Source organism: Salmo salar, chromosome ssa14, assembly GCF_905237065.1.
Source record: "Salmo salar chromosome ssa14, Ssal_v3.1, whole genome shotgun sequence".
Taxonomy (NCBI): Eukaryota; Metazoa; Chordata; class Actinopteri; order Salmoniformes; family Salmonidae; genus Salmo; species Salmo salar.
Window position 1 is genome coordinate 31,965,725 of NC_059455.1, and position 25,122 is coordinate 31,990,846.

The following is a 25,122-nucleotide window of genomic DNA, read 5'->3' on the forward strand; positions in this document are numbered from 1 at the left end:
TTCAGGGGGGACTGTGGGGGTGGCTTGGTTGGTTGAGGGGCAGCTCTCGAGGGGAACTGTGGGGGGATCTTGGGATGGTTAGTGGCCTGGCGGTTGGGAGCTTGGGGCGGTGACCAAGAGGTCGATGTTTCGGGTCCCCAATTCGACTGGGTGGGTGATCTGTCCTTGTGCCCTTAAACGTGGCGCTTGACCCTGATTGCTCCAGTGGGTCGCTCTGGATGGGTGTGTCTGCTGGATGACCGAACGTAATGTTGAGCGGCTTCACTGCAGATAGATTGTATGTTTTAAAATTATTTTTAAAATATATAATAATTTTGACTGGTCAGTAGGCCTAATTGTTTTGACATGACTGAACATGTTTGATGACTGAACATGTTTAATTTTCAGCCTTATGGTACACATTCCTTTGGCATTGATATTTTAGTAATGATTCATGGGAGGTAATACTTACTTATTGTGTATGCACTCCATTATGAGCTTGACTTGCCAACATTGTCTCTGGCCTACCATTAGCAAACAGAAATGCTTTTGACGTTGATGGTTTTGGATCAAATTTATATTAGGAAATCATAACTTAAATACTCTTATTCATCATTACACATTTTGTGACATACTGAATCATGAGATACTGAATGACAGTTTTATGGATAATTTACACATTCTTTTAAATTTTATTTGGTATCCTCCTGAGTGCATGGTCAATTAAGGCAGTCCCCCGCACATCTCTGATTCAGAGGGGTTGGGTTAAATGCGAAAGACAGATTTAGGTTGAATGCATTGTTGTGCAACTTACCACAGGAAAAGAAGGACCGAGCATGCCCCCATTCTCATTGACGGGACTGCAGTGGAGCAGGTTGAGAACTTTAAATTCCTTGGTGTCCACATCACCAACAAACTATCATGGTCCAAACACACCAAGACAGTCGTGTAGAGGGCACGACAAAGCCTATTACCACTCAGGAGACTGAAAAGATTTGGCATGGGTCCTCAGATCCTCAAAAGGTTCTGATGCTGCACCATCGAGAGCATCCCGACTGCTTGCATCACTGCCTGGTATGGCAACTGCTCGGCCTCCTACTGCAAGGCACTACAGAGGGTAGTGTGTACGGCCCAGTACATCACTGGGGCCAAGCTTCCCGCCTTCCAGGACCTCTGTACCAGGCGGTGTCAGAGGAAGGCCCTAAAAATGGTCAAATACTGCAGTCACCCTAGTCATAGACTGTTCTCTCTGCTACCACACAGCAAGCGGTACCGGAGCGCCAAGTCTAGGTCCAAAAGGCTTCTTAACAGCTTCTACCCCCAAGCCATAAGACTCCTGAACAGCTAATCAAAGGGCTACCCAGACCCCTCTTTTAAGCTGCTACTCATCTCTGTTTATTATTTACTCTCTGTTTGTTATCTATGCATAGTCACTTTAACTCTACCTACATGTACATATTACCGCAATTACCTCGACTAACCGGTGCCCCTGCACATTGACTCTGTACCCCTGTATATAGCCTCGCTATTGTTATTTTACTGCTGCTATTTAATTATTTGTTACTTTTATTTTCAATTTTTTTATTATACATTTTTTACTTTTTTACACGTTTTTCTTCTTAACTTCTTAAAGCATTGTTGGTTAAGGGTTTGTAAGTAAACATTTCACTGTAAGGTCTTCACCTGTTGTATTCGGCGCATGTGACAAATATAATTTTATTTGACTAGGTATCCCCTTTCACATACAATATACAATGACATATAATTAGAGACACACCAATCATTATAATCTAGGTTTATTTATTTTTGAGTAAAACACAGGAACAATCTTAGCCGTTTGAGGCACTTTGGACTGGAGTATCATAATGCTAAAGGCAGAATTATGTATCTACTATGAAAAAAATGCAGAAAACTACTTGATTCAAGACAGATTCCTAAATATAGGAAAATATGGAGTCAACTTTATGAGGATAGATTTTTGACTATGTACATTGTATTGTATATGTCATATGTGTAAAAATGTAGCAATGTTTTAAAGTAAAAGCATGCATTATATGCCCCACAAAAACAGCAGAAATGATCAGAAATTGGTTTACGGTAAGTTTTCAATACAACAACTTACCTTTTTCTTCTTTAACTAATTTATTCCGACAATGTCTAACACGACAAAGCTTTGAGAAGTGGAGTGAATTAAAATATGACTTTATGGAGAACAGTGTAGCTCAAATTTTTGCTGCTGATGGAACACCATTTGTCCTATAACATGTCACATCTCTTCTTTCAACAAAACCTATACTAACTACATCCAAAATTTCTTAAACAAATAAATTATTCATGCATCATTTCTCTAAATGTCATAATACAACTCAAAATGAGTTAAAAAGTTACAAGTGCAAATCTGAACAGTTCTGAATTTCTCAACAACAAAAAAATCTTCACATTTGGTTGACTGTCCATTTCTCAAACATCATGATTCAAGCATAGTACCATTAAACAGTGCTTACCACTGCATTGCTTTTAACTAGGCTAACGAGGCCACAATTGTTATAGTTAAAACCATTATAAATATATTTTGTCAAATTAATCCAGTTCAATAGCTAGGGTAAAATTATATTGCCAGCATGGTTTATTTTATATCTCCCTATAAATCGCTAAGCAACATATGCATATATTAATTATGTTCAGGTTATGGCATTTAAAGCACACAATAATATACTAATAATAGGATCCATACTACTGTATTTGTTTGTTTAAAAAATATATGTTTACTATTGTTCTGATGTCACAATGTGCCTATTTTATGTGCTCGTGATCCGACATGTCACACTGCTAGTTTCTGCTGGTGACAAAAGTTAAATCTACACTGTAAAAAAAAGTTGTTGATTCAACGTACAGTAGGATTGTGAGTTTGCTCAACAAACATGTTGTTGAGCAAATTCACAACAAAACGTTTGTGTATGAAAATGTTGTTGAGCAAACTCATAATCCTATTGCAGCTGGTTGCCTTACAATTGTATGTTGAATGAAATTGTACTTTTTACAGTGTATTCGGGCAGTGCAATCGATTCATGCTCCAAAGACTTTAATATCTTGTCTCATCTCACACATCTTCCAGTATCCACAGAATATGGTCCTGGAAATTGAAAAATGGCTTTTCAGTATGATTACTGTACCACGTGAAGTTAATCATTCTTAAATCCATACAGAAGTCTTTCCGTTTTTTACAATGGTCGCAGCTTTCTCTGTAGTGGCTGATTTTGGCCTGGCTCCTTGGTTCTCCTGGGCTGTGTTGACCCTGTTCTGCTCTGCCATGGTGCCCCCAGACACTGGACTACTTGTCCTGGAGGTGGACTGGTTCTTGTTAGTATTGTAGGTCTGGAAAGCCATGTCAAGCTGCTCTTGGGCCACCCGTAGGTGGCGGTGCAGACTGGCCAGGTCCGAGGGGATGTTCTCGTCTGGACTGGTGCACTCTTGGTGATGTTCCAGGGCATCGTTGGCCATGTTCTTCTCATGGTGGGTGATAAGACTGTTGGGGATGATCCTGTTGGGCTTGTCTGACTTCATGACCAGGTTGTACATGGGGGGAGAGGTGGGGATGTTACGGGAGTACGGGTAGCTGTACGAGGGCCGTCGCCCCCCCTCGTTCCTCCTCTTGCGGAGAGTGTCCCGGAACTTTCCGATACCCAAGTGGAACATCTCGCAAACATTAAGGAGCAGGCAGAGGCAGCTGACCACATACATGATGAGCAAGAATATGGTCTTCTCTGTGGGCCGAGAGATGAAGCAGTCTACCTTGTGGGGACAGGGCACCTTATTGCACACATAGGACGGATTAACACGGAAGCCATAGAGAAGATACTGGCCCACCAGGAAGCCAATCTCAAATACGGCCCGGGACAGAAGCTGCAGGACGTAGATCCTCATCAGGCCCTCTTGCATGATCCGCCGGCGGCCGTCATGTTTCTGCGGCTTGGTCGGCTCCGGCTTGACCTCCTGGACTTCCACCACGTCCTCCTGGTAGATCATGGGCTCTGCATCATCGTCCTCATTCTCCAGCACCTCCTCAAGTGGGTGGCTCTCCCTCCACCTGTGGGCCTGAATGGGCTTCTTCCGGCGGTGGAACTTCCGGCGCTCCACCTCGGAAGCGCGGGCTATCTTGTGTATGGCGTAGCCCAGGTACATGACCGAGGGGGTGGAGATCATGATGATCTGGAAGACCCAGAAGCGGACGTGCGAAAGCGGGGCGAAGGCGTCATAGCACACATTGTCACAGCCGGGCTGCTTGGTGTTGCAGGTAAACTTGGTCTGCTCGTCCGAGTAGATGGACTCGCCCCCCACGGCGGTCAGCACGATGCGGAAGATGATGAGCACTGTGAGCCACACTTTCCCCACAAAGGTGGAATGGTTGTGGATCTCTTCCAGAAGACGAGTTAGAAAGCTCCAGCTCATGGTGGTCATAGAGGCTTTTCAATTAGCATCTGGGAACACAGAATAAGTATAATTAGGGGTTTGGTTCATTAAAACTTTTGCTTTTCTTTTAAAGGCCCAGTGCAGTCAAAAACGTGATTTTCTGTGTTTTATACATGTTTTCACACTGAAGTTGGAATAATACTGTTAAGTCAACAGGCGGTCAATTAGTTAACAGACCAATAAGAAAGAGGGTTCCAAAGCTCTCTGCCAATAACAACTCGTTTTTGGTTTTCCCCTCCCCACTCACTCCACTCTGACAGTCCTAGCAAAATTCTGCTTGAGAAATTGTTCTTTGCAAATAAACTATTGTTGTTTCTTTTCAAGCATTTTAATTGAAAGCAATCATAGTAAGGTAATTCATGGTTACCCAGAAATGATTTGATATTGAGATAATCCCAACATGAAGACAAAATAAATGCATTAAAATTATATATTTTCACACAACTTTTGCTATAATAAATAGTACATGATGCCAAAGTTGCAAGCTGAGGCATTTAATGATCCTCAGCCCGTCAGCAGTCAAGATAATCCAATTAAATTCACACTACAGTGTCAACCAAGGCGTTGGACATGCAAGACCTCAGAGGGACACAACACAGACTAATGTTAATTAAAAGCAACGACTATGAAGATAATCCCTGGGCCCCGTTTGAAATTAATCAAATGATTAATAGACTGTTCCCACTCACTTCCATGTGCAAAAAAATGATGTCCTAATTTGGCTTTCTTGTATGTCCTTTCTTATTCACTATAATTATCAAACGCACATAAAACTATTGGAGTGCATTCTTTTTTAAATAATAAATAAATTCAATTTAGCTAAAAACACAAAAATGTTTTATGACGTATCACACAAATTCCTACCAGTGTGACAATGATATAACTAATTTAAATTGTAATCCATTGCATAGGCTATACCTTAGATTAGTCAAACATATACATACATAGTGAGGGGTACCTAACTTACTGTAAAGATTACTCAAAAGCTTCTACTATTCTCATATTATTTAATGATGCAGCTTCCAATGACTGAATGAAGGGATAACTAGATTAATTCTCCCCAGGTTAAAGGAGTGTACTGAGTGATGCAGCTGGGTGATATGAAGATAGGAGGCATATGGAGGAGGAGAGAGAGAACACATATGTGGAGGTGTCTCTGTGTGCTGGTCTCAGTATTCTGAGAGAGAATCCCTATAGGTTCCCTTGAACGTTGACCTGGGTCTCTCAGATCGACTGTTGAATCTTAGTCTAGAGACGTCTACGTGTTAAATGTTTGTAATGTCTTAATGTAAATGTCATTTTTTGCAATCTCTTTTAAGTTCTATGGACCCCATGAAGACTAGCTCACGCTATGGCATCAGTTAATGGGATCCTAATAAAAATTACAATTCTAGAAGAACAGAAGTAAACCATCTATAGCCCAGGATGTTGTCCCACTAGTGTTACTACTCCCCTCACACAGAGCAGGCCGACTGCCCGCTTTGTGAGTTGATAGTATCATGACTGTATAGCAGCACTGTTTTCCCTGTCGTGGGACGTGCCATCTCCCCTGATCTCCCTTCGTTGCCATCTGAGTGAACACAGTGAACAGGAGAGGCTTGTTCGTCTGTGTAGCTGCCACGAGGCCTGCCCTCCAGACCCAGTGCTGCTGCTTCAGTCTCACACTGAGGAGGGAGGGAGGGAGGGAGGGAGGATCAGCTAGCACCACATGGCCAGGCCACAGATGGCAGCTACTGTGGGTAACTCTTCATCTGCCTCAGGACCAGGGGTGTAAAAAATAGGTGGGTAAACCCTTATTTGAAACACTTACCTAGTGTAATAAGTTAGTAAACCGTATACGTAAATTACACTTCACTAAAGTACATCACTGCCTAGATCTTGAGGTAAGGCAGGTTTGTGTAACTGAAGCCCAATCGAGGATTATGGCTTGGCTTTATTACGAAGAGTGCCCCAATTTGGGCATGTTTTAGAGGTGGAACTGTATACAGCAATTCAGTGGTTTGTGGGTAGTTTGCAACATTTATTATATTCAGTTGGTATTTCATACAGTTGAACTTGAAAGGGGAATATGTTTTTGTGTAGCTTGTTAACTTCCGCTCTTCCGCTGTGTGATATTGTACTGTTTTATTGTGGGATCTCTAACACGTACATATACCATGCTTAATGTCAGAAAGAGCAAGTTACCCATGCAAGAAAGCAATAAACATGTTTTCATGCTCACAAGCCTGCTAACAGAGCATTTGGGGAATAACAACGTTTAATTTCTGTAAACAATTTCTGTCTCAACAATAATATTGGAAAAATCATGATTTGAGAATGCTGTATTAATGAACGCAATTACTATCTTCATGTGTAAGTTTTAATTGTAGGCACATCTTATTTTATTCCCTCTCATAATATAAATAAATCTTGTAAATATCAATTTCAGTATCTGGATTTAGCTGAAGGAAAAAACTACAGAGTGATATGACCAAAAAGATGCACTGTTATTATGTAGGCTATCTTTCCATTTCTGTATTACAACATATGCTTTGGTCTTCCATAGGGCTGAGGTCAATAAGAATTGAAGGCAGTCAATTCAGAAAGTGATTTTAATATATACATTTTTTGGGGGGGGGAAATCTTTGAAATAAATAGCTTCTACTCCTCATTTTATTGAGTAGTCATTGAAAATAGATACATTTTTAGTTACGTTTACTTCCTGAACTGACTGCCTTCAATTCGAATTGACCCCAGCCTTGTTCTCCCATTTGAAGGCAATTGCACCTGAGGAGTGCAACTTGACTTGCCCTCAAGATCTTGACCTTTGACCTGTGTCCTATTATGAATAACTAATGAAAAGTTGTAGTCTATCACTTTTATTCATCATTGAACATGATCTAAACCAATATTTTGAACACGTCAAATATATTCCAAATGGTACAAATCTGTATAATGAGAGAACAATAACAAGAACTATACCTCAATATCTTACAACAATAGAACGAGCATTTACAAGTCTGGTGTAAACAAGTTGCAGTAGCACATGTTGCTGTAATTGCGTGGAATTTCTTCTCTGGATTTAATCTCTATCCCCATTATTGCACAGGTTGCATCACCATCTGTCTCCAACTGAGAACCACCAATATTAGAAATGAACAAATGTTGAGGTTGTAGCTGCCTGGGAGAATATACATGATAAAGAATTGCAAATGACATGGTATCAGATGCAGGGGCACAACCTTGGTTTTAGAAGTGGGGGGGATATATTATTATTATTATTTGTAAAAAAAATATCCTGTCAGATAAACTCTCCAACAGCCTACCCGACCGCTCAGAGGTGTCCGCATGGTCCTAAAGCACACCTCTGCCACCTTTTGTATCACATTCCAATGATAAAACTGGGAGGGACAAAACTTCAATTTCAGAATGTGGAGGGGATGTCCCCCCGTCCCCACTGAAAGTTGTGCCCCTGGTCAGAGGTGTATGCCAAGTTGAACTACTTTTTTTTTTTTTGCTGCAAAATATGTTTTACACAGCGGGACTAAAGGATGCAGATGTTTGAGATTAAATTGCTGTCATAGAGAGGAGGCATATTGGGCTTTAAGGTGATGAGCATAGTGATGGCATAAAGGATTGATACAGTTACATATAAGAATATTTTTGACGATATATCGTATCGTTTTGACAATATCGCAATATAATTGTTGTGCTAGTTGGCTACCAAAACTCCAGTATTTTTCCTTCATTTACGTTTTAGTCATTTAGCAGATGCTCTTATCGTCAGACTTTTTCGCCGAGTTGGCTCAGGGATTTGAACCAGTGACCTTTCAGATACTGGCCCAACACTCTTATTAAATCACTAGGCTACCTGTTGCCCTTCATAGATTGTTCTCAATCTTATTTTTAAATAGTGAGACAATTTGTTTTCAGCACTTTTATTTCCCTGACTGATCAAAACTTGTTCTCATGACTGTTTCTTGTCCCTCTGCAGAAGACATATGGGGAGTAATATGTTTTGGAATATCGATTCGCAATGAAATCGCAGCATGACATTGCAATACATATAGAATCGTGAGAATCGCAATACATATCGTATCGGCACCTAAGTATCGTGATAATATCGCATGGTGAGGTCCCTGGCAATTCCCAGCCCTAGTTGAGCATATGGATCAAAAGCCTTGAGTATTTTTAATAGACACTTATCTCAATATTATTTCTAAACTATACTTTTACCCTGTGGATTTAAAACGGTGGTACACCTGGCATAACATTTTACATTCTACTTTTGCATTTAGCATTTTTACACAGACACTTTTCTTGGAATTTAATATTGCATTTTTAGTCTATAAAAAAATCCTACCATTCAAATTCAATCATTGGCAATCAGAGACAAGTTCTTTATGGGTTGAAGTCAACTTTCTATTTCCCAAATACAACACCTACAGTATGAAGGGAAAATACGGTAACTCTGCAGAGATAGGCATCCCAGGGTTTGGAGAAAATGTTGACAGAGAACTGACAAAACCCACCTGGAGAAGAAGTTGCACCGCACGCTCTGTTCAAACATAACTTTGTCCACATTTCCACAGCCATCTCTAGAGCTCTCATGCATAGTCTCCACAACAGCAATGGCATGGAGGGTCCATCCTGATCCTGATCTGATGCCGTGACCCCCACTAGCTAACAACAACATTATCTTCCCCACATAGTAAAAACAACAAACATCTTATAATAAGACTATATGTTATTACAGCATTTTCTGTCTATCCTCTCTCTTTTTTGTTTATCCACTGAGTGAGGACGGAACTGAACTCTTTCTCCTGTGAATGCCTCACATTCTGACTCGTGTCTGGTTTCTATTACGCCAGCCTTCTGCCCAAGAAGGAAGTATAAAAAAAGAGAAGAAAAAAATCTCTCCCTCTCTCCCCTGGCAAGTGACCCTCATCGGAGGGGTCAAACTTAAGGACATCTGACTGCAGTTTGAAATTAACACCCACCCAGCTGAGGGAGGCTTGTTAGTGGCAATACCCCCACCCTTCCCCACCCACCCCCTATAGCTCAACACTGCTCAATACCCAGCCCCCATAACTCAACACTGCTCAACACCCACCCCCTATAGCTCAACACCGCTCAATACCTAGCCCCTATAACTCACTACTGCTCAACACCTACCCCCTATAGCTCAACACTGCTCAATACCCAGCCCCTATAGCTCAACACTGCTCAATACCCAGCCTCTATAGCTCAACACTGCTCAACACCCACCCCCTTTAGCTCAACACTGCTCAACACCCAGCCCCTATAACTCACTACTGCTCAACACCTACCCCCTATAGCTCAACACTGTTCAATACCCAGCCCCTATAGCTCAACACTGCTCAACACCCAGACCCTATAGCTCAACGTTGCTCAACACCTACCCCCTATAGCTCAACACTGCTCAACACCTACCCCCTATAGCTCAACACTGCTCAACACCCACCCCCTATAGCTCAACACTGCTCAACACCCACCCCCTATAGCTCAACACTGGTCAATACCCAGACCCTATAGCTCAACGTTGCTCAACACCTACCCCCTATAGCTCAACACTGCTCAACACCTACCCCCTATAGCTCAACACTGCTCAACACCCACCCCCTATAGCTCAACACTGCTCAACACCCAGCCCCTATAGCTCAACACTGCTCAATACCCACCCCTATAGCTCAACACTGTTCGATACCCACCCCCTATAGCTCAACACTGTTCAATACCCACCCCTATAGCGCAACACTGTTCAATACCCACCCCCTATAGCTCAACACTGCTCAATACCCACCCCCTATAGCTCAACACTGCTCAATACCCACCCCCTATAGCTCAACACCCACCCCCTATAGCTCAACACTGCTCAATACCCACCCCCTATAGCTCAACACTGCTCAACACCCACCCCTATAGCTCAACACTGCTCAATATCCAGCCCCTATAGCTCAACATTGCTCAATACCCACTCCCTATAGCTCAACACTGCTCAATATCCAGCCCCTATAGCTCAACACTGCTCAATATCCAGCCCCTATAGCTCAACATTGCTCAATACCCAGCCCCTATTGCTCAACACTGCTCAACACCTACCCCCTATTGCTCAACACTGCTCAACACCTACCCCCTATAGCTCAACACTTAGTAAGTAACACACGACATCTCTCCATCTCTCTGCCACTTCTCTGATCTCAGCAACACATGGTTCTCTCCACACAACTGCCTCTCCTCACCTCCCCATGCCTAGGCTACCTGTACAGCTATACTTGTGTATGTGATAGCTTGCTTTGAAAATGCACAATGTGTAAAGTAGCCGCATCTTCATAGTAGTTGGCATATGGATATTCATGCGTGTGAAGTGCTCTCACTCTCTCTCTCATCTACACACACACACACACACACACACACGGAACAACTGTACTTCTACTTATATGTCATAATTATAACAGGTGTCCTCGATTGTAACAATCAACAATGGAGAAAGAGAGAGAGAGAATGAGAGGGAGCGCCTGCTGGGATATCCACTCTCCAAAGTGCCACCCAGAGATAAAAACCACATGGCCTTACACCAGATTTGCTTGAATGTATCCAACAGGTACGCTCAGTCATATCAGATGTCCAAATATTTAGACGTTCTATCCAGGCGGATGGCCAAAGATGGGACTGGTGGACAGGTCCCACTCTGCGCTACGCTCCGCGTCTTTTCCGACATGGTGTTTACACTCAAGGCTTTTTGTCAGGCCGTAGAACTGGAACGGAATAGCACACAATGTTACTTAGTGCATGTGCCAGCTTTTTTCACATGACTAAAATAGCATCTATGTGTACAGTGGAAGCAAACCATGCCTTATTCATATCGTATTGTTCTCTGGCCATATTCTATATCCCTGCTTCATAACTATTCAACCTGGACTCTGGGGTAGACCTAATATAGTAAACCTAAATCTGTCTCCCTCCATTTTATCATGATATGTTACATTGTGTATGGTATGTATACATTTTCTGGGCTTAAGTAACCTTATGTAAACATACCAAATGCAATATATCATACTTTTGAGAATAATTTAAGTGTCACAGATTTACATTTACTATGTTACGTCCAGTCTTTAAGGCTAGGCTGAAATATTTGTATCCAAGGAGAAATCATAGTTCATATACATAAGTTGTAATTGGAAAAATCATTCCCCAATGTGCTAGCCATTGTACTGTATGCTATTTAATACTGGAAGTGACCTTGAGCTAAACTCAAATACCTTTGGTGCACAACAGTATAAAGAAAACAGTATCTGGCTAATGTTAAAATAAATGTATCTGGCCAGTGTTACAATGAACATATAGCTGTGTTGTGTAGTGATTTACAGTCTTCCTCTAAAAGAGACCTCAATGACGCCAATAATCATAATTAAATGAAATATATCTGGATACAAAGCAGATGCAAGCCTTATCCATCTCTTTCATTAGTAAACTGGGGTGTGTGGGTAACAGATTTGTCATTTGTATCAACTGTAATTTGATCAATGTTTTATTTCTGCTCAGACATCACTGGAAACCTCTGACGCAGGATTAGGGTTACTGGTCATATTTTTCATCTGGGGACAAGTATTTTCAGAAAAAAAGTAATTATTTAACATTTCTTAAAGATAACTCTGGCTATTTTTGAACTTCCTGTTGAAAAGCAATATCCCATGTATAAATACAGTAATGTACACACACTTAAGGGGAACAACATATGTTTACACAACTGCAAACTTCAAGGAGAAGGCTATTCAAGGAGTTGATCTGATGTGATGGCATTGGCCTCCCCCCTGGCTTGCAGGAACAATAGAAGACAAAAGAGGCCCACTTGAAATATACTTTTTTTTTTTATTCAAGCATGAGAGTATGAAATGGGAGTCCAGTGAAAAGTGATCCGACTTAAGAGAGAGTGGAGAGCTGTGTGGAGAGCTGTGTGGAGAGCTTTGTGAGAGTGTGGAGAGCTGTGTGAGAGTGTGGAGAGCTATGTGAGAGTGTGGAGAGCTTTGTGAGAGTGTGGAGAGCTGTGTGAGAGTGTGGAGAGCTGTGTGAGAGTGTGGAGAGCTATGTGAGAGTGTGGAGAGCTGTGTGGGAGTGTGGGGAGCTGTGTGAGAGTGTGGAGAGCTGTGTGAGAGTGTGGAGAGCTGTGTGAGAGTGTGGAGAGCTGTGTGAGAGTGTGGAGAGCTGTGTGAGTGTGGAGAGCTTGGTGAGAGAGTGGAGAGCTTGGTGAGAGAGTGGAGAGCTTGGTGAGAGTGTGGAGAGCTGTGTGAGAGTGTGGAGAGCTGTGTGAGAGTGTGGAGAGCTGGGTGAGAGTGTGGCGAGCTGGGTGAGAGTGTGGCGAGCTGGGTGAGAGTGTGGCGAGCTGGGTGAGAGTGTGGCGAGCTGGGTGAGAGTGTGGCGAGCTGAGTGAGAGTGTGGCGAGCTGAGTGAGAGTGTGGCGAGCTGGGTGAGAGTGTGGCGAGCTGGGTGAGAGTGTGGCGAGCTGAGTGAGAGTGTGGCGAGCTGGGTGAGAGTGTGGCGAGCTGGGTGAGAGTGTGGCGAGCTGAGTGAGAGTGTGGCGAGCTGGGTGAGAGTGTGGCGAGCTGGGTGAGAGTGCTCAAGAAAAGAATCTTGGCCATTTTAGTGGTTGAGACGTGAGGCTGTGTGAGTGAGGTGACAGAGTGGGGTGCTGGCTCTGAAACCAAGCCAGCTGGGCCTGAAGGACCCATCCTCTAGAGGCCTTGCTTCCAAACATCCCCTCCTCCACCCATCCCTCCCTCCCCCAATCTGACTGAGAAGATCTAGAGGAGGAAAGGGGATGCTGCTGGAATGACTGGAGCATTAGGAGTTCATCTAGCCAGCCATGTGCTGTGCTGTCCCTGGGGGAAGCAACACAGTCAGACCATCACGTGGCTTCTTCTCCAAGTCGGATCACATGCACAGCTCCAAAATCTTGCTGCCATCCAAAATACACAGATGGTCCAGTAACTAGCCTATTTATATACATGTTCTGGTTATTATAAGTTAGTCATTATATATTAAGTGGTGCTCACTCAGTTAATAACTAAGTAAGTGTATCAAACTTTCTGTTCAAGCTCGGTATTTAATGTAATCTCCAATTGAAAAAATGCCACTCAATTTAACCTCTACTGTGTCCCTAAACCGGAACGGTTGTAGCTCAGTATGCAATAATGTGACTAGAAAACGTTGAATACAACAGCCAACTTTCCGGGACATGTCTTATATGGGCAGAAAGCTTAAATTATTGTTAATGTATCTGCAGTTTCCAATTTACAGTAGCTATTACAGAAATAAAATACCATTCTATTGTTTGAGGATAGTCCACAACAACGAAACAGTTATTACGGTAATTGGTTTGATGCATTCAACGCTGAAGATAAATTAAAGTACTTACGTTCGGTAATCTTGCTCTGATTTGTCATCCTGAGGGTCCCAGAGATAAAATGTAGCATAGATTTGTTTGTAAATGTACACCCTACTACTGTCTCTGACTCCCCCCCCCCCGACCATCTAGATGTGTGAAGTTTAGTGTATTTTCTGTAGGGAAGCTAATGATCCATCATATATGACATTCCTGGGAGTGTGTAAACTTAATTTTTTTATTATCATAGCATTTCTGTATGTTCTGTGTAGTTATGTACTTGAAAATGCATCAATTGACCAATCCTGGCAGACTTGATGCAAAATATTGTGTAGTGAAGTAATTCTTCACTGGATCCGTCTGAAACTTTGCACACACACTGCTGCCATCATTTGTAAGCAAAATCTAAATTACACATAGGATCCTACCTTAATGTATGGCCTTTCCCTTGCATTTTAAAGATAATGGAACCATTTTTTTTTTTTAAACACATGTTTTTTTGTTTGTATTATCTTTTACTAGATCTAATGTGTTATTCTCCTACATTCTTTTCACATTTCCACAAACGTCAGTGTTTCCTTTCAAATGGTATCAAGAGTGTGCATATCCTTGCTTTAGGTTCTGAGTGAAAAAAAGGGTCAGATCTTTAAGTTTACGGGTGTGATGGTAAACTGACAGAAAATGTAAGTGTGTGTAGGCTATCCCATCCAAGAATTGTATCTACTCAAAATAAAAGTACAAAATGATTTGTTGAGTTGACAAACAGATTCATTTTAGTGTGTCATCTTTTGTTGCACAAAATGGTGCATGCTGTTCAAATAACACTTTACACAAGAATTTGATAAGCGCACAAATATACAATGTATTTGTGAGACCCTGATGCTCAATATCAATCAGTTATCACCTTCAAGAGGTCATTGAGAGTTCTGTTGTCTGTCTGCAGTGGAGTTAAAATGATGCAACATCAAGGACAACAAGAAGTGAACATCTCGACAGCTTTGCTCTCCTCAGCCCCTTGCCAATGTCACCGAGACACTGCAGAACTAAGTTAATGGGAGCCGACTGGGGGCCACGGAGGTCTGTGTTTATGTAACAGATCAAGCACAGCCATGTGACTTGGACGGGGCCCCCCAGAGAAAAGAGTGACACAAGACACCAGAGAAAAGCATGCAACTCTGTCGGTGCTTGCCCCCCCTTCTCCTTTCCCCCCCTTCTCCTTTCCCCCACACCATCCAATTTCTCTTCCCAGGCAGCGCAGAGCAGAGTGGGGTATATCCTATAGGCTCCCTGAGAGTGGTGGCAGTCCTCTCTCATTTGTTCACTTTTCTTTCCGTTTTTCATCCAAGCCTATTCTATCCTACCCCCTGGCTCTGTGCGTCCTGTGCCAGTTTGATGGAGGCTCCAGTCCACTGAAGCGACTGGGGATAAAGAGCCTAGAGTTGAATGCCAACATTATCCTAGAAAAACTTCCTTCAGCTGAGCTTGGCTGTCTAATCTTAGTCAACAAGGCATTGCAGTATAGTTGTGTAGGACTTGGTAACATACTGTACAAAATCCCTGACATTTTGCTGTACATTTATATAATAGAATAATGTACATCTGATGTAGATCTTTAAATAGCCGGTAAACGTTGACTGCCCCAAACAATTTGAGAATTAATTGGAATGGTTGAAGTACTCTTCCTCCAATGGAACCCTTGCTTATCATTACGTAAGAACTATGCATATGCTGTAACTCCATACAATTTCTTAGAACAAACACGGACAAAGAGGACATTTCTACAGCTACAGCCAAAAAGGATGTTCCAATAGAACATTGGGCCTGCTAAATATCTACCTGGAGGTTTTGGTTGTACTGTGTTCAGATAGTATAAACACACTAAGAATTAAGTCTTCTCTATGCAGATTCTGTACTAACGTATATTGAGACAGAACCTCTCGGCTGAAGACTGGCATTGCCTGTAGGGTTGACATGATGAGCAGACATCCATGTCCCGTTAATGTTTATGCAAGTTGAGAGAAATAGTGGAAAAGCATATGCTGCTGTGTCTATTCTGGGGTCAGTAGGAAGTGATGTATCAGTGCTCTGTCTTTCAGGCAGATGTTGCACTTGGAGTGAGTGAGATGTAAGCCTAAGGACTGTCTTAAATTCAGTTTCTGCAGATTAAAAGTGATTTGTTCATTTAATGGATGATCCCAAATATGTAATTAGTATTACCTGAACTACACCAATCCTATTTTCTGCACGTTTGGTAGGTAGTATCTAGAAAGCATGTATTACCTCACCCACATACAGTCAGGTCCATAAATATTTGGAGTTATTGTCATTATGTCTCTGTACGCCACCACAATGGATTTGAAAGGAAACAATCAAGATGAGCAATTTGAGGATACTTACATCCAAATTGGGTAAATGGCGTAGGAATTACAGCACTTTTATGTGGTCCCCCCAATTTTAGGACCTCAAAGGTAATTGTACAAACTTACATATTAATAAATTAAATTGTGAGTTTTTATACTTGGTTGCAAATCCTTTGCAGTCAATGACTGCCTGAAGTCTGTAACCCGTAGACATCAACTGCTGGGTTTCTTCCCTGGTGATGCTCTGCCAGGCCTTTACCGTAGCTGTCTTCAGGTCTTGCTTGTTCTTGGGGCATTTTGCTTTCAGTTTTACCTTCAGCAAGTGAAATGCATGCTCAGTTGGATTCAGGTCAGGTGATTGACTTGGCCATTGCAGAACATTCCACTTCTTTGCCTTAAAAAAGTATTGGGTTGCTTTCGCAGTGTGCTTTGGGTCGTTGTCCATCTGCACTGTGAAGTGCCATCCAATGAGTTTTGAAGCATTTGGCTGAATCTGAGCAGATAATATAGCCCTAAACACTTCAGAATTCATCCTGCTGATTTTGTTAGCAGTCACATCATCAACAAATACAAGGGAACCAGTTCTATTGGCAGCCATACATGCCCACACCATAACACTACCTCCACCATGATTCACAGATGAGGTGGTAAGCTTCAGATCGTGAGCAGTTCCTTCCCTTCTCCATACTCTTCTCTTCCCATTATTCTGGTACTAGTTGAGATTTGTCTCATCTGTCCATAGGATGTTGTTCCAGAACTGTACAGGATTTTTTAGATGTTGTTTGGCAAACTCTAATCTGGTCTTCCTGTTTGAGGCTTACCAATGGTTTACATGTTGTGGTAAACCGTCTGTATTTACGTTGATGAAGTCTTCTCTTGAATGTTGACTTTGACACAGATACGCCTACCTCCTGGAGGGTGTTCTTGATCTGGCCAACTGTTGTGAAGGGGTTTTTCTTCACCAGGGAAAGAATTCTTCTGTCATCCATCACAGTTGCTTTCCGTGGTCTTCCGGGCCTTTTGGTGTTTCTGAGCTCACCAGTGCGTACTTTATTTTTAAGAATGTACCAAATAGTTGATTTGGCCACACCTAATGTTTTGTTATCTCTCTGATGGGTTTGTTTAGATTTTTCCACCTAATAATTCCCTGCTTCACTGGCAGTGACAGCTCTTTGCCACCCTTGAAATCAACTCTAGACTTTTTTTTCTGCTTACTTGTAAATTAACTAATGAGGGAATAAGACACACCTGGCCATGGAACAGCTAAGAAGCTAATTGTCCAATTACTTTTGGTCCCTTAAAAGGGGGGGGGGGGCACATATAAAAAGTGCTGTAATTCCTACACCGTTCACCCAATTTGGATGTAAATACCCTCAAATTAAAGCTGAAAGTCTGCACTATTTCATTTCATCTCCAATATGCTGTGGTAGACCGCTAAAATAATAATAACTTGGTCAATGTCCAAATATTTATGGACCTGACTGTATGTTCTAACAAGTGCTTAGTACTGTCTGCTTGGTACGGACCATGTCTCTCGATTATATAAAACACACTCTAAGCCGCTTCATGTAAAAACGCATGAAAAATGCCAGAAGAGCACCCAATTTTCCATTCACCTGGGTTCTGAGATGAAAGCACCAGTCAATTTATTCTGAGACATTCTAGTATAGTTTCAGTGAGGCAGCAAGAGAAATGCTTTGCTGATATCTAAATAGATTTTCATGCAATATTTTTGCATTTGAAAAAAAGTTATCCTTTTTAATCTCAACATTAAGATGTGATCTGTCTAGAATATGATGATTAGAGATGTTTGTAACCTTATTAGCCAGCCATCAGACATCTTTATGTGAGACATATGGTACACATCGCAACCTTTGCAGTTTTTAGAGTCAAAGCAACTGACGAAAAACTAAATTGCTACTTAGAAAAGTGCCCTTTTTGTCAACTCCGTAAAACATGTTCGTAATCTAGAAGAACATGCCAAATGCTAACGACATTAGACCTGGAACATTATATAACATTATATAAAAAAACAAAACAACATTTGGAGGTTCGTATTTCATATTTGAATAATCTGTTAGAATTAAACAATCAAGGTTTCAAACACTTGTTGTACAATACATTTAAGAATGAAAAGCCTTTTATGGTGTCTGACAGAGTTGACAAATCCATTTTTTATATTCCATGAAGAAGAAAAAAAAGAATTAGGAGGTTGTTCCTTTACATGTTGTGTTAGCTGAAACTTTGGTCTATCAAAATATATATATACTGCTAAAAAAAATAAAGGGAACACTTAAACAACACAATGTAACTCCAAGTCAATCACACTTCTGTGAAATCAAACTGTCCACTTAGGAAGCAACACCGATTGACAATAAATTTCACATGCTGTTGTGCAAATGGAATAGACAACAGGTGGAAATTATAGGCAATTAGCAAGACACCCCCAATAAAGGAGTGGTTCGGCAGGTGGTGACCACAGACCACTTCTCAGTTCTTATGCTTCCTGGCTGATGTTTTGGTCACTTTTGAATGCTGGCGGTGCTTTCACTCTAGTGGTAGCATGAGACGGAGTCTACAACCCACACAAGTGGCTCAGGTAGTGCAGCTCACCCAGGATGGCATATCAATGCGAGCTGTGGCAAGAAGGTTTGCTGTGTCTGTCAGCGTAGTGTCCAGAGCATGGAGGCACTACCAGGAGACAGGCCAGTACATCAGGAGACGTGGAGGAGGCCGTAGGAGGGCAACAACCCAGCAGCAGGACTGCTACCTCCACCTTTGTGCAAGGAGGAGCAGGAGGGGCACTGCCAGAGCCCTGCAAAATTACCTCCAGCAGGCCACAAATGTGCATGTGTCTGCTCAAACGGTCAGAAACAGACTCCATGAGGGTGGTATGAGGGCCCGACATCCACAGGTGGGGGTTGTGCTTACAGCCCAACACCGTGCAGGACGTTTGGCATTTGCCAGAGAACACCAAGATTGGCAAATTCGCCACTGGCGCCCTGTGCTCTTCACAGATGAAGCAGGTTCACACTGAGTACATGTGACAGACGTGACAGAGTCTGGAGACGCCGTGGAGAACGTTCTGCTGCCTGCAACATCCTCCAGCATGACCGGTTTGGCGGTGGGTCAGTCATGGTGTGGGGTGGCATTTCTTTGGGGTGCCGCACAGCCCTCCATGTGCTCGCCAGAGGTAGCCTGACTGCCATTAGGTACCGAGATGAGATCCTCAGACCCCTTGTGAGACCATATGCTGGTGCGGTTGGCCCTGGGTTCCTCCTAATGCAAGACAATGCTAGACCTCATGTGGCTGGAGTGTGTCAGCAGTTCCTGCAAGAGGAAGGCATTGATGCTATGGACTGGCCCGCCTGTTCCCCAGACCTGAATCCAATTGAGCACATCTGGGACATCATGTCTCGCTCCATCCACCAACACCACGTTGCACCACAGACTGTCCAGGAGTTGGCGGATGCTTTAGTCCAGGTCTGGGAGGAGATCCCTCAGGAGACCATCCGCCACCTCATCAGGAGCATGCCCAGGTGTTGTAGGGAGGTCATACAGGCACGTGAAGGCCACACACACTACTGAGCCTCATTTTGACTTGTTTTAAGGACATTACATCAAAGTTGGATCAGCCTGTAGTGTGGTTTTCCACTTTAATTTTGAGTGTGACTCCAAATCCAGACCTCCATGGGTTGATAAATTGGATTTCCATTGATTATTTTTGTGTGATTTTGTTGTCAGCACATTCAACTATGTAAAGAAAAAAGTATTTAATAAGATTATTTATTTCATTCAGATCTAGGATGTGTTGTTTAAGTGTTCCCTTTATTTTTTTGAGCAGTGTAATAACTTTAAAAAAATTAAGGAAACCAAACCAAGCAACAAATACAGCTTCTTTGGATTGCTGGAGGTCCGTAATCTTTGACATTATCTTGTCATAACTGCCATGTCACGGGGTGGACCCAGGCCAGGCCCAAAGAGCAGCAGACCTATTCAAGGTCATTTGGATTTCAGTAGCAGAGAAATGCTTAGTAAAGCAACACCCCCAGAGCTCTTAGTACTCTAACAACCTTTTACTGCAGTGTAAGAGGCAGAACCAGTAACTCAGTGAACTTCGGCCACTGGCAGTGCTACTGCAGGCCTAATATCATGTCAGCCAACACTTCCTAGCTGTAGATTTGCCATGCAGTGTTGTCTCATGCAACAATAGCTGACACCAGAACTGCATATCTATGGCTCTTTCTCCTGCCACCGTCAAAAGTGATATTTCATGACTAATGCTGTAATAACGAGATCAAGGTGTTGAAGTCAGCTCGTTAGTGCTGATTTATGGTTTTATGTAGACTATGTTTGATAATAAGATAATACTCAGTTTTAAAAAGATAATGCTGATTTCATAAAAAATATCACTTTGATACAGATATTAGGCCAGAAAAGACAACACAATAATGATAATACAACAACTCTGTCACACCCTGATCTGTTTCACCTGTCTTTGTGATTGTCTCCACCCCCTCCATGTGTCGCCCATCTTCCCCATTAGCCCCTGTGTATTTATACCTGTGTTCTCTGTTTGTCTGTTGCCAGTTTCTTTCTTTTCGTTAAGCCTACCAGTGGTTTTCCCTCTGCTCCTATCGCTCGATTGGTCCTATTTCCTAGTTTTCCTGGTGTTGACCATTCTGCCTGCCCTGACCCTGAGCCTGCCTGCCGTCCTGCACCTTTGCCCCACCTTTCTGGATTACTGACCTTTGCCTGCCCTGAGCCTGCCTGCCGTCCTGTACCTTTGCCCCACCTATCTGGATTACTGACCTCTGCCTGCCCTTGACCTGTCTTTTGCCTGCCCCCTGTTCGATTAATAAACTGTTGTTACTTCGACGTCGTCTGCATCTAGGTCATCTCCTGAAACGTAATAAACTCAAAGAAGATATGTGGTGTATAGACTCGTTGAAATCCAATTACTAATATTGAATTGCTTGTTATTAAATTTGATAGGGTACAAAAATCCTATTTATTCTGGTGTATTCACAGGAAGGGATAGAATATGCCCTTCTCTGTATGCAAAGAACAATCTTATTTCTTAATGCAAGAGGTCATATTCATTGTTACTGATACAGAATGTAATTTCTATACAAACGTGTGTAAGCAGTATGTAATTTCTCCACCACATCTGGTTTTGCCAGTGGATGTTTTAAACCACTAGGTGGCATCCATGTATCTTAATGGTTGTGCGTGCACAGGCTGTCTCAGGGTAGTAGGCCACTGCAACAATATGACAAAAGGCTCTCTATTGTATCACTACACAATCCTAGCCTGTAACAAATGCTACAGTAAACGTGTGGTCAGAATTAGGTAATCCGATCCAGCCTACTTTGTAAGAGAATTGACAAGCTTTTGTTCTACTAGGACCGTAGCAACACTGTAGGGTTTCACACATACATGTCGTTGAGATTCATGGGACACAATAAAAAAAAAAGTTCACTAATTCCACATTTACATCAGAAGTGGATGCAAACAGACAGGGTAACACATTAGCTATACTTAAATAATGTGTTGAATCTGATAGCTTAGCCTATGGTGCATCTATCACACAGTCGGAGCCTCCTTTGTTCTTACATAGCAGAAACCACCTTATTTTCCCATTTGTAAGCTGAGCATATAAAATGTATTGTATATTTTATGCATAATTAATTCAAAGATTTGGCCATCAGTGTCCCCCCAAAAGAAAGTAGGTGCATGACCCCTCTGTATAGCAGTCCATTCCTTTTTTAAATATGGGATCGGTATTTTATGACTTGTTGGTTCAGACTTACAGAAGGCGTCAGGTGTTTGGCTTGAGGTGAGCCTACACTGATCATCTTCAGCCCAGTATGACACCGCATGTAAATCTTTGAGTAAGGCTGGTGGCCTAGTAACATGCAATAGTCACTGTAGGAATGCCAGCAGAATAACAAATATGAATCTCAATAGGTTTTGTTGCCATTGAGTAACTATTACTCTGTCAACACATAGCACATGTATAGGGGTTGGCCATACTGAGAATGTTTATTACATACCAACTACCAATGAAGTCATTTAACAGGAGCATGATATTATTGAAATACCCCAATATAGCAACAATGTCCGGCTGAAAATTATTTGGTTAGTAGTCTCTTTACAATGAAAAAGCATTTATTTGAACTCTCTTTCTGGTTCAAGTGTGATTCAGGGTGACAAGGTCAATGACCTTGTTGCTAATCCACTTTTGTAGTGTGCCAACAGATAACTGGAGGATGACCTGAGGTACTCTTTAACGGGCTGATGACACAAGTCACCCTTTAACTCAGGTTGACATTTATTGCCAAGAGTCTTGCCCTAGAGGTAGATCAAGGTGTTGACGTCAGTTTGTTAGTGCTGGTTTATGGTTTTACGTAGAGTATGTTTGATAATAATATAATACTCATTTCTAAAAAGATTATGCTGGTACAGATAATAGGCCATTAAAGACATGATAACACAATGCAATAATGATAATACAATAACTCAAGGAAGATACGTGGTATATGAACTCATTGACATTCAATTGCTAATATTGAATTGGTGGTTATAAAATTTGATAGGGTACAAAAATCATATTTATTCTGGTGTACTCACAGGAAGGGAGAGAATACACACTGTGCTGTATACAAATAACAATCTTATTCCTTAATGCATTGTTGGGAAGGACCCGTAAGTAAGCATTTCACTGTTAGTCTACACCTGTTGTTTACAAAGCATGTGACAAATAAAAATTGCTTTGAGTGGTTTCCACTAGATGGGCCAGCTGCAAAGTCAAAATTGTCAATATGAAAACAAAAATGTGTTTTTTGGTCTCAGGCATTAGAGTTAGCATTGTGGTTAAGGTTAAAGTTAGGGTTAGGTTTAAAACAGATGTTATGGCTGTGCCAGCTCTTGACCACCCTGCAGAGCAGCCTCCAGGGCAACATTGATTGATTGTAGTCTGCAGTTCGATGGTAACTGACCTACAGAAACAGTAACAACACTCAGCTGTTCTTCTCCTTTGACTGTAAATACTGTAAATTATATGGTCTATAAGAATCCAAGAAAGCTTCTTTGGAAATAACATGCAAAAATGTACCGGTGTGACCACTGCCCAGAGGGCAGCTGCCTGATCAGCCTGGTGCCCTCATAATTAGAATACATATCATACCTAACTACAGTACATAGCATTACATAAAAATACATCAGAAGAGCCCTGAGGTAAAACAAGAGCATCACAAATGGATAACAAATAAAGAAGGCACACCTACCTCTCCATGGGGCCAGCTAGGTTTGACCAGACTAGTATTCTTCACAGTGGAGCATCCTGGGACGGCTTCCAGAGACATTGCTCAGCTTTGCTGAGGTTCGGAAGCAGGATGAGAGAGAGAGACAATGGCTCATTTTTCTTCAAAACCCCTCACCACCAAGTACAGGCAAGACACTCAGGACTCCTGCCAATGGCCTCATTGTTCCCTGGCTTGGTCTGTCGGTCGCCTTCATGACTGGTGCTCTTGCTCAACTACTGTAGTTCGACTATTTGTTTATTTCATCCAGGATGACTTGTTCTGTTACAGCCGTTTATTCACCCAGAAAGTTTTCACTGATGCTGCTATGAACCTCCAGAGCTACAGAGCCTTGTGACTTAACTAACAGTGTGTGTATGTGTGTGTTTCACGGCAGCAACTCAGATGGAGAGAGTAACCACTACAGTTTTCTCTAAATATGTACAGCAAAATAATGTATTAATGTGGACAAACGTAAAAGGTGAATTTACACCCATTGTCAAATACAAATGAAGAAGTCCTATTTCAATTATATGAACATTATTTTTCTCTTTCCAATGTAGTTTCTACATTTTCTGTAATTATCAATGTATATTATAAACTTAACATAAAGAGTACATCATGTAGTTTGGCCATAAGACAATTTGTTAATATTAAATCAAATGTACGCCTTATCAAAGGTAGAATACAGACCAACGGAACCTTTTTGTCTCTTATGGTTTAGACAGGGCTGTCAGAAAGATTCAACTATTGAAAATGTCATAGTGTGGATTTATCAAGAATGAAGGTAATCAAACTGGAATAAATTACAGTGTGTCTTTCAAAGGGCACAACAAGCTTGAAAGATGATCATATTGTGCATTATTATTGCTAGCACAATACAAATTCAAGCTGTTTATTGTTGTAAACAGGTCTTCAGTACCAGGCCTAGTTCCCAGTGCTCAGTTGTAAATTGCCAATGAAAAAACAGGAGTAAATATTCTGTTTGAACTGATGATAATCTTGCCCCAGGCATTACAGTACAATCACACTATATGCAGTGTTCAGGAATCATGGCCCATATTGTTGAACACAAGGCAGGCAGCACTATGGAGGCTGAAGTTCAGTATATTTCCCTGCCATGTTGGGTTGCCCAGCATTAATAAGAAGCCTAATTCAAGGTGACTGCTCAGTCTAACCCTATTACTGGTCTGTTGTGGGGTCTGTTAGAAGCCATCCCAGGCTATTATTGGTCTATTTTCAGAAATACAATGAGTTCAATCTGAATTTGAGCCTTGATGTTTTCTATGTTTTTTATTTTATTATTATGGTTAAAGGCCATAATGTTAAACGAAAGTGAGAATATACTCTACAACCTTATTAACCAATACTTTTTTCCTGAATAGTCCATGGGAGCAACTTTAGTAACCTTAGACTGATTTCCACATTTGCCCTTTGTGTCCACTGGGTGCCCTAGGACACTTGTAGGAGTATGCATCACCCTTTTATGTGCACAGTAAGCTTAGCATATCACAAAGCTTCCTTCTATCTAGCTTACTAGTTTAGCGGTTGGGGAGCTATGTGTTGAATCTGTGGGATGCTTCAACCCCAAATAACTCCAGCCAGTCTCTACCAATGCATTAGAGGC

General features: G+C 41.8%; 1 protein-coding gene across 2 annotated transcripts; it reads right to left on the minus strand.

Moving 5' to 3' along the window:
- Window positions 1-1,759: 1,759 nt before the first annotated feature.
- On the minus strand, window positions 1,760-23,722 carry gjc2 (gap junction protein gamma 2). 2 transcript variants are annotated; one of them, XM_014140579.2, is made up of 2 exons: window positions 23,481-23,722; window positions 1,760-4,457 (listed from the first exon to the last, which is right to left on the minus strand). In XM_014140579.2, the coding sequence occupies exon 2, from the start codon at window positions 4,435-4,437 to the stop codon at window positions 3,172-3,174; it is 1,266 nt and encodes a 421-aa protein (XP_013996054.1). In that variant the 5' UTR covers window positions 4,438-4,457; window positions 23,481-23,722; the 3' UTR covers window positions 1,760-3,171. The 2 variants fall into 2 exon arrangements, with proteins under 2 accessions (XP_013996054.1, XP_013996053.1); XM_014140578.2 differs by lacking the exon at window positions 23,481-23,722 and adding an exon at window positions 8,961-9,376.
- Window positions 23,723-25,122: the final 1,400 nt, after the last annotated feature.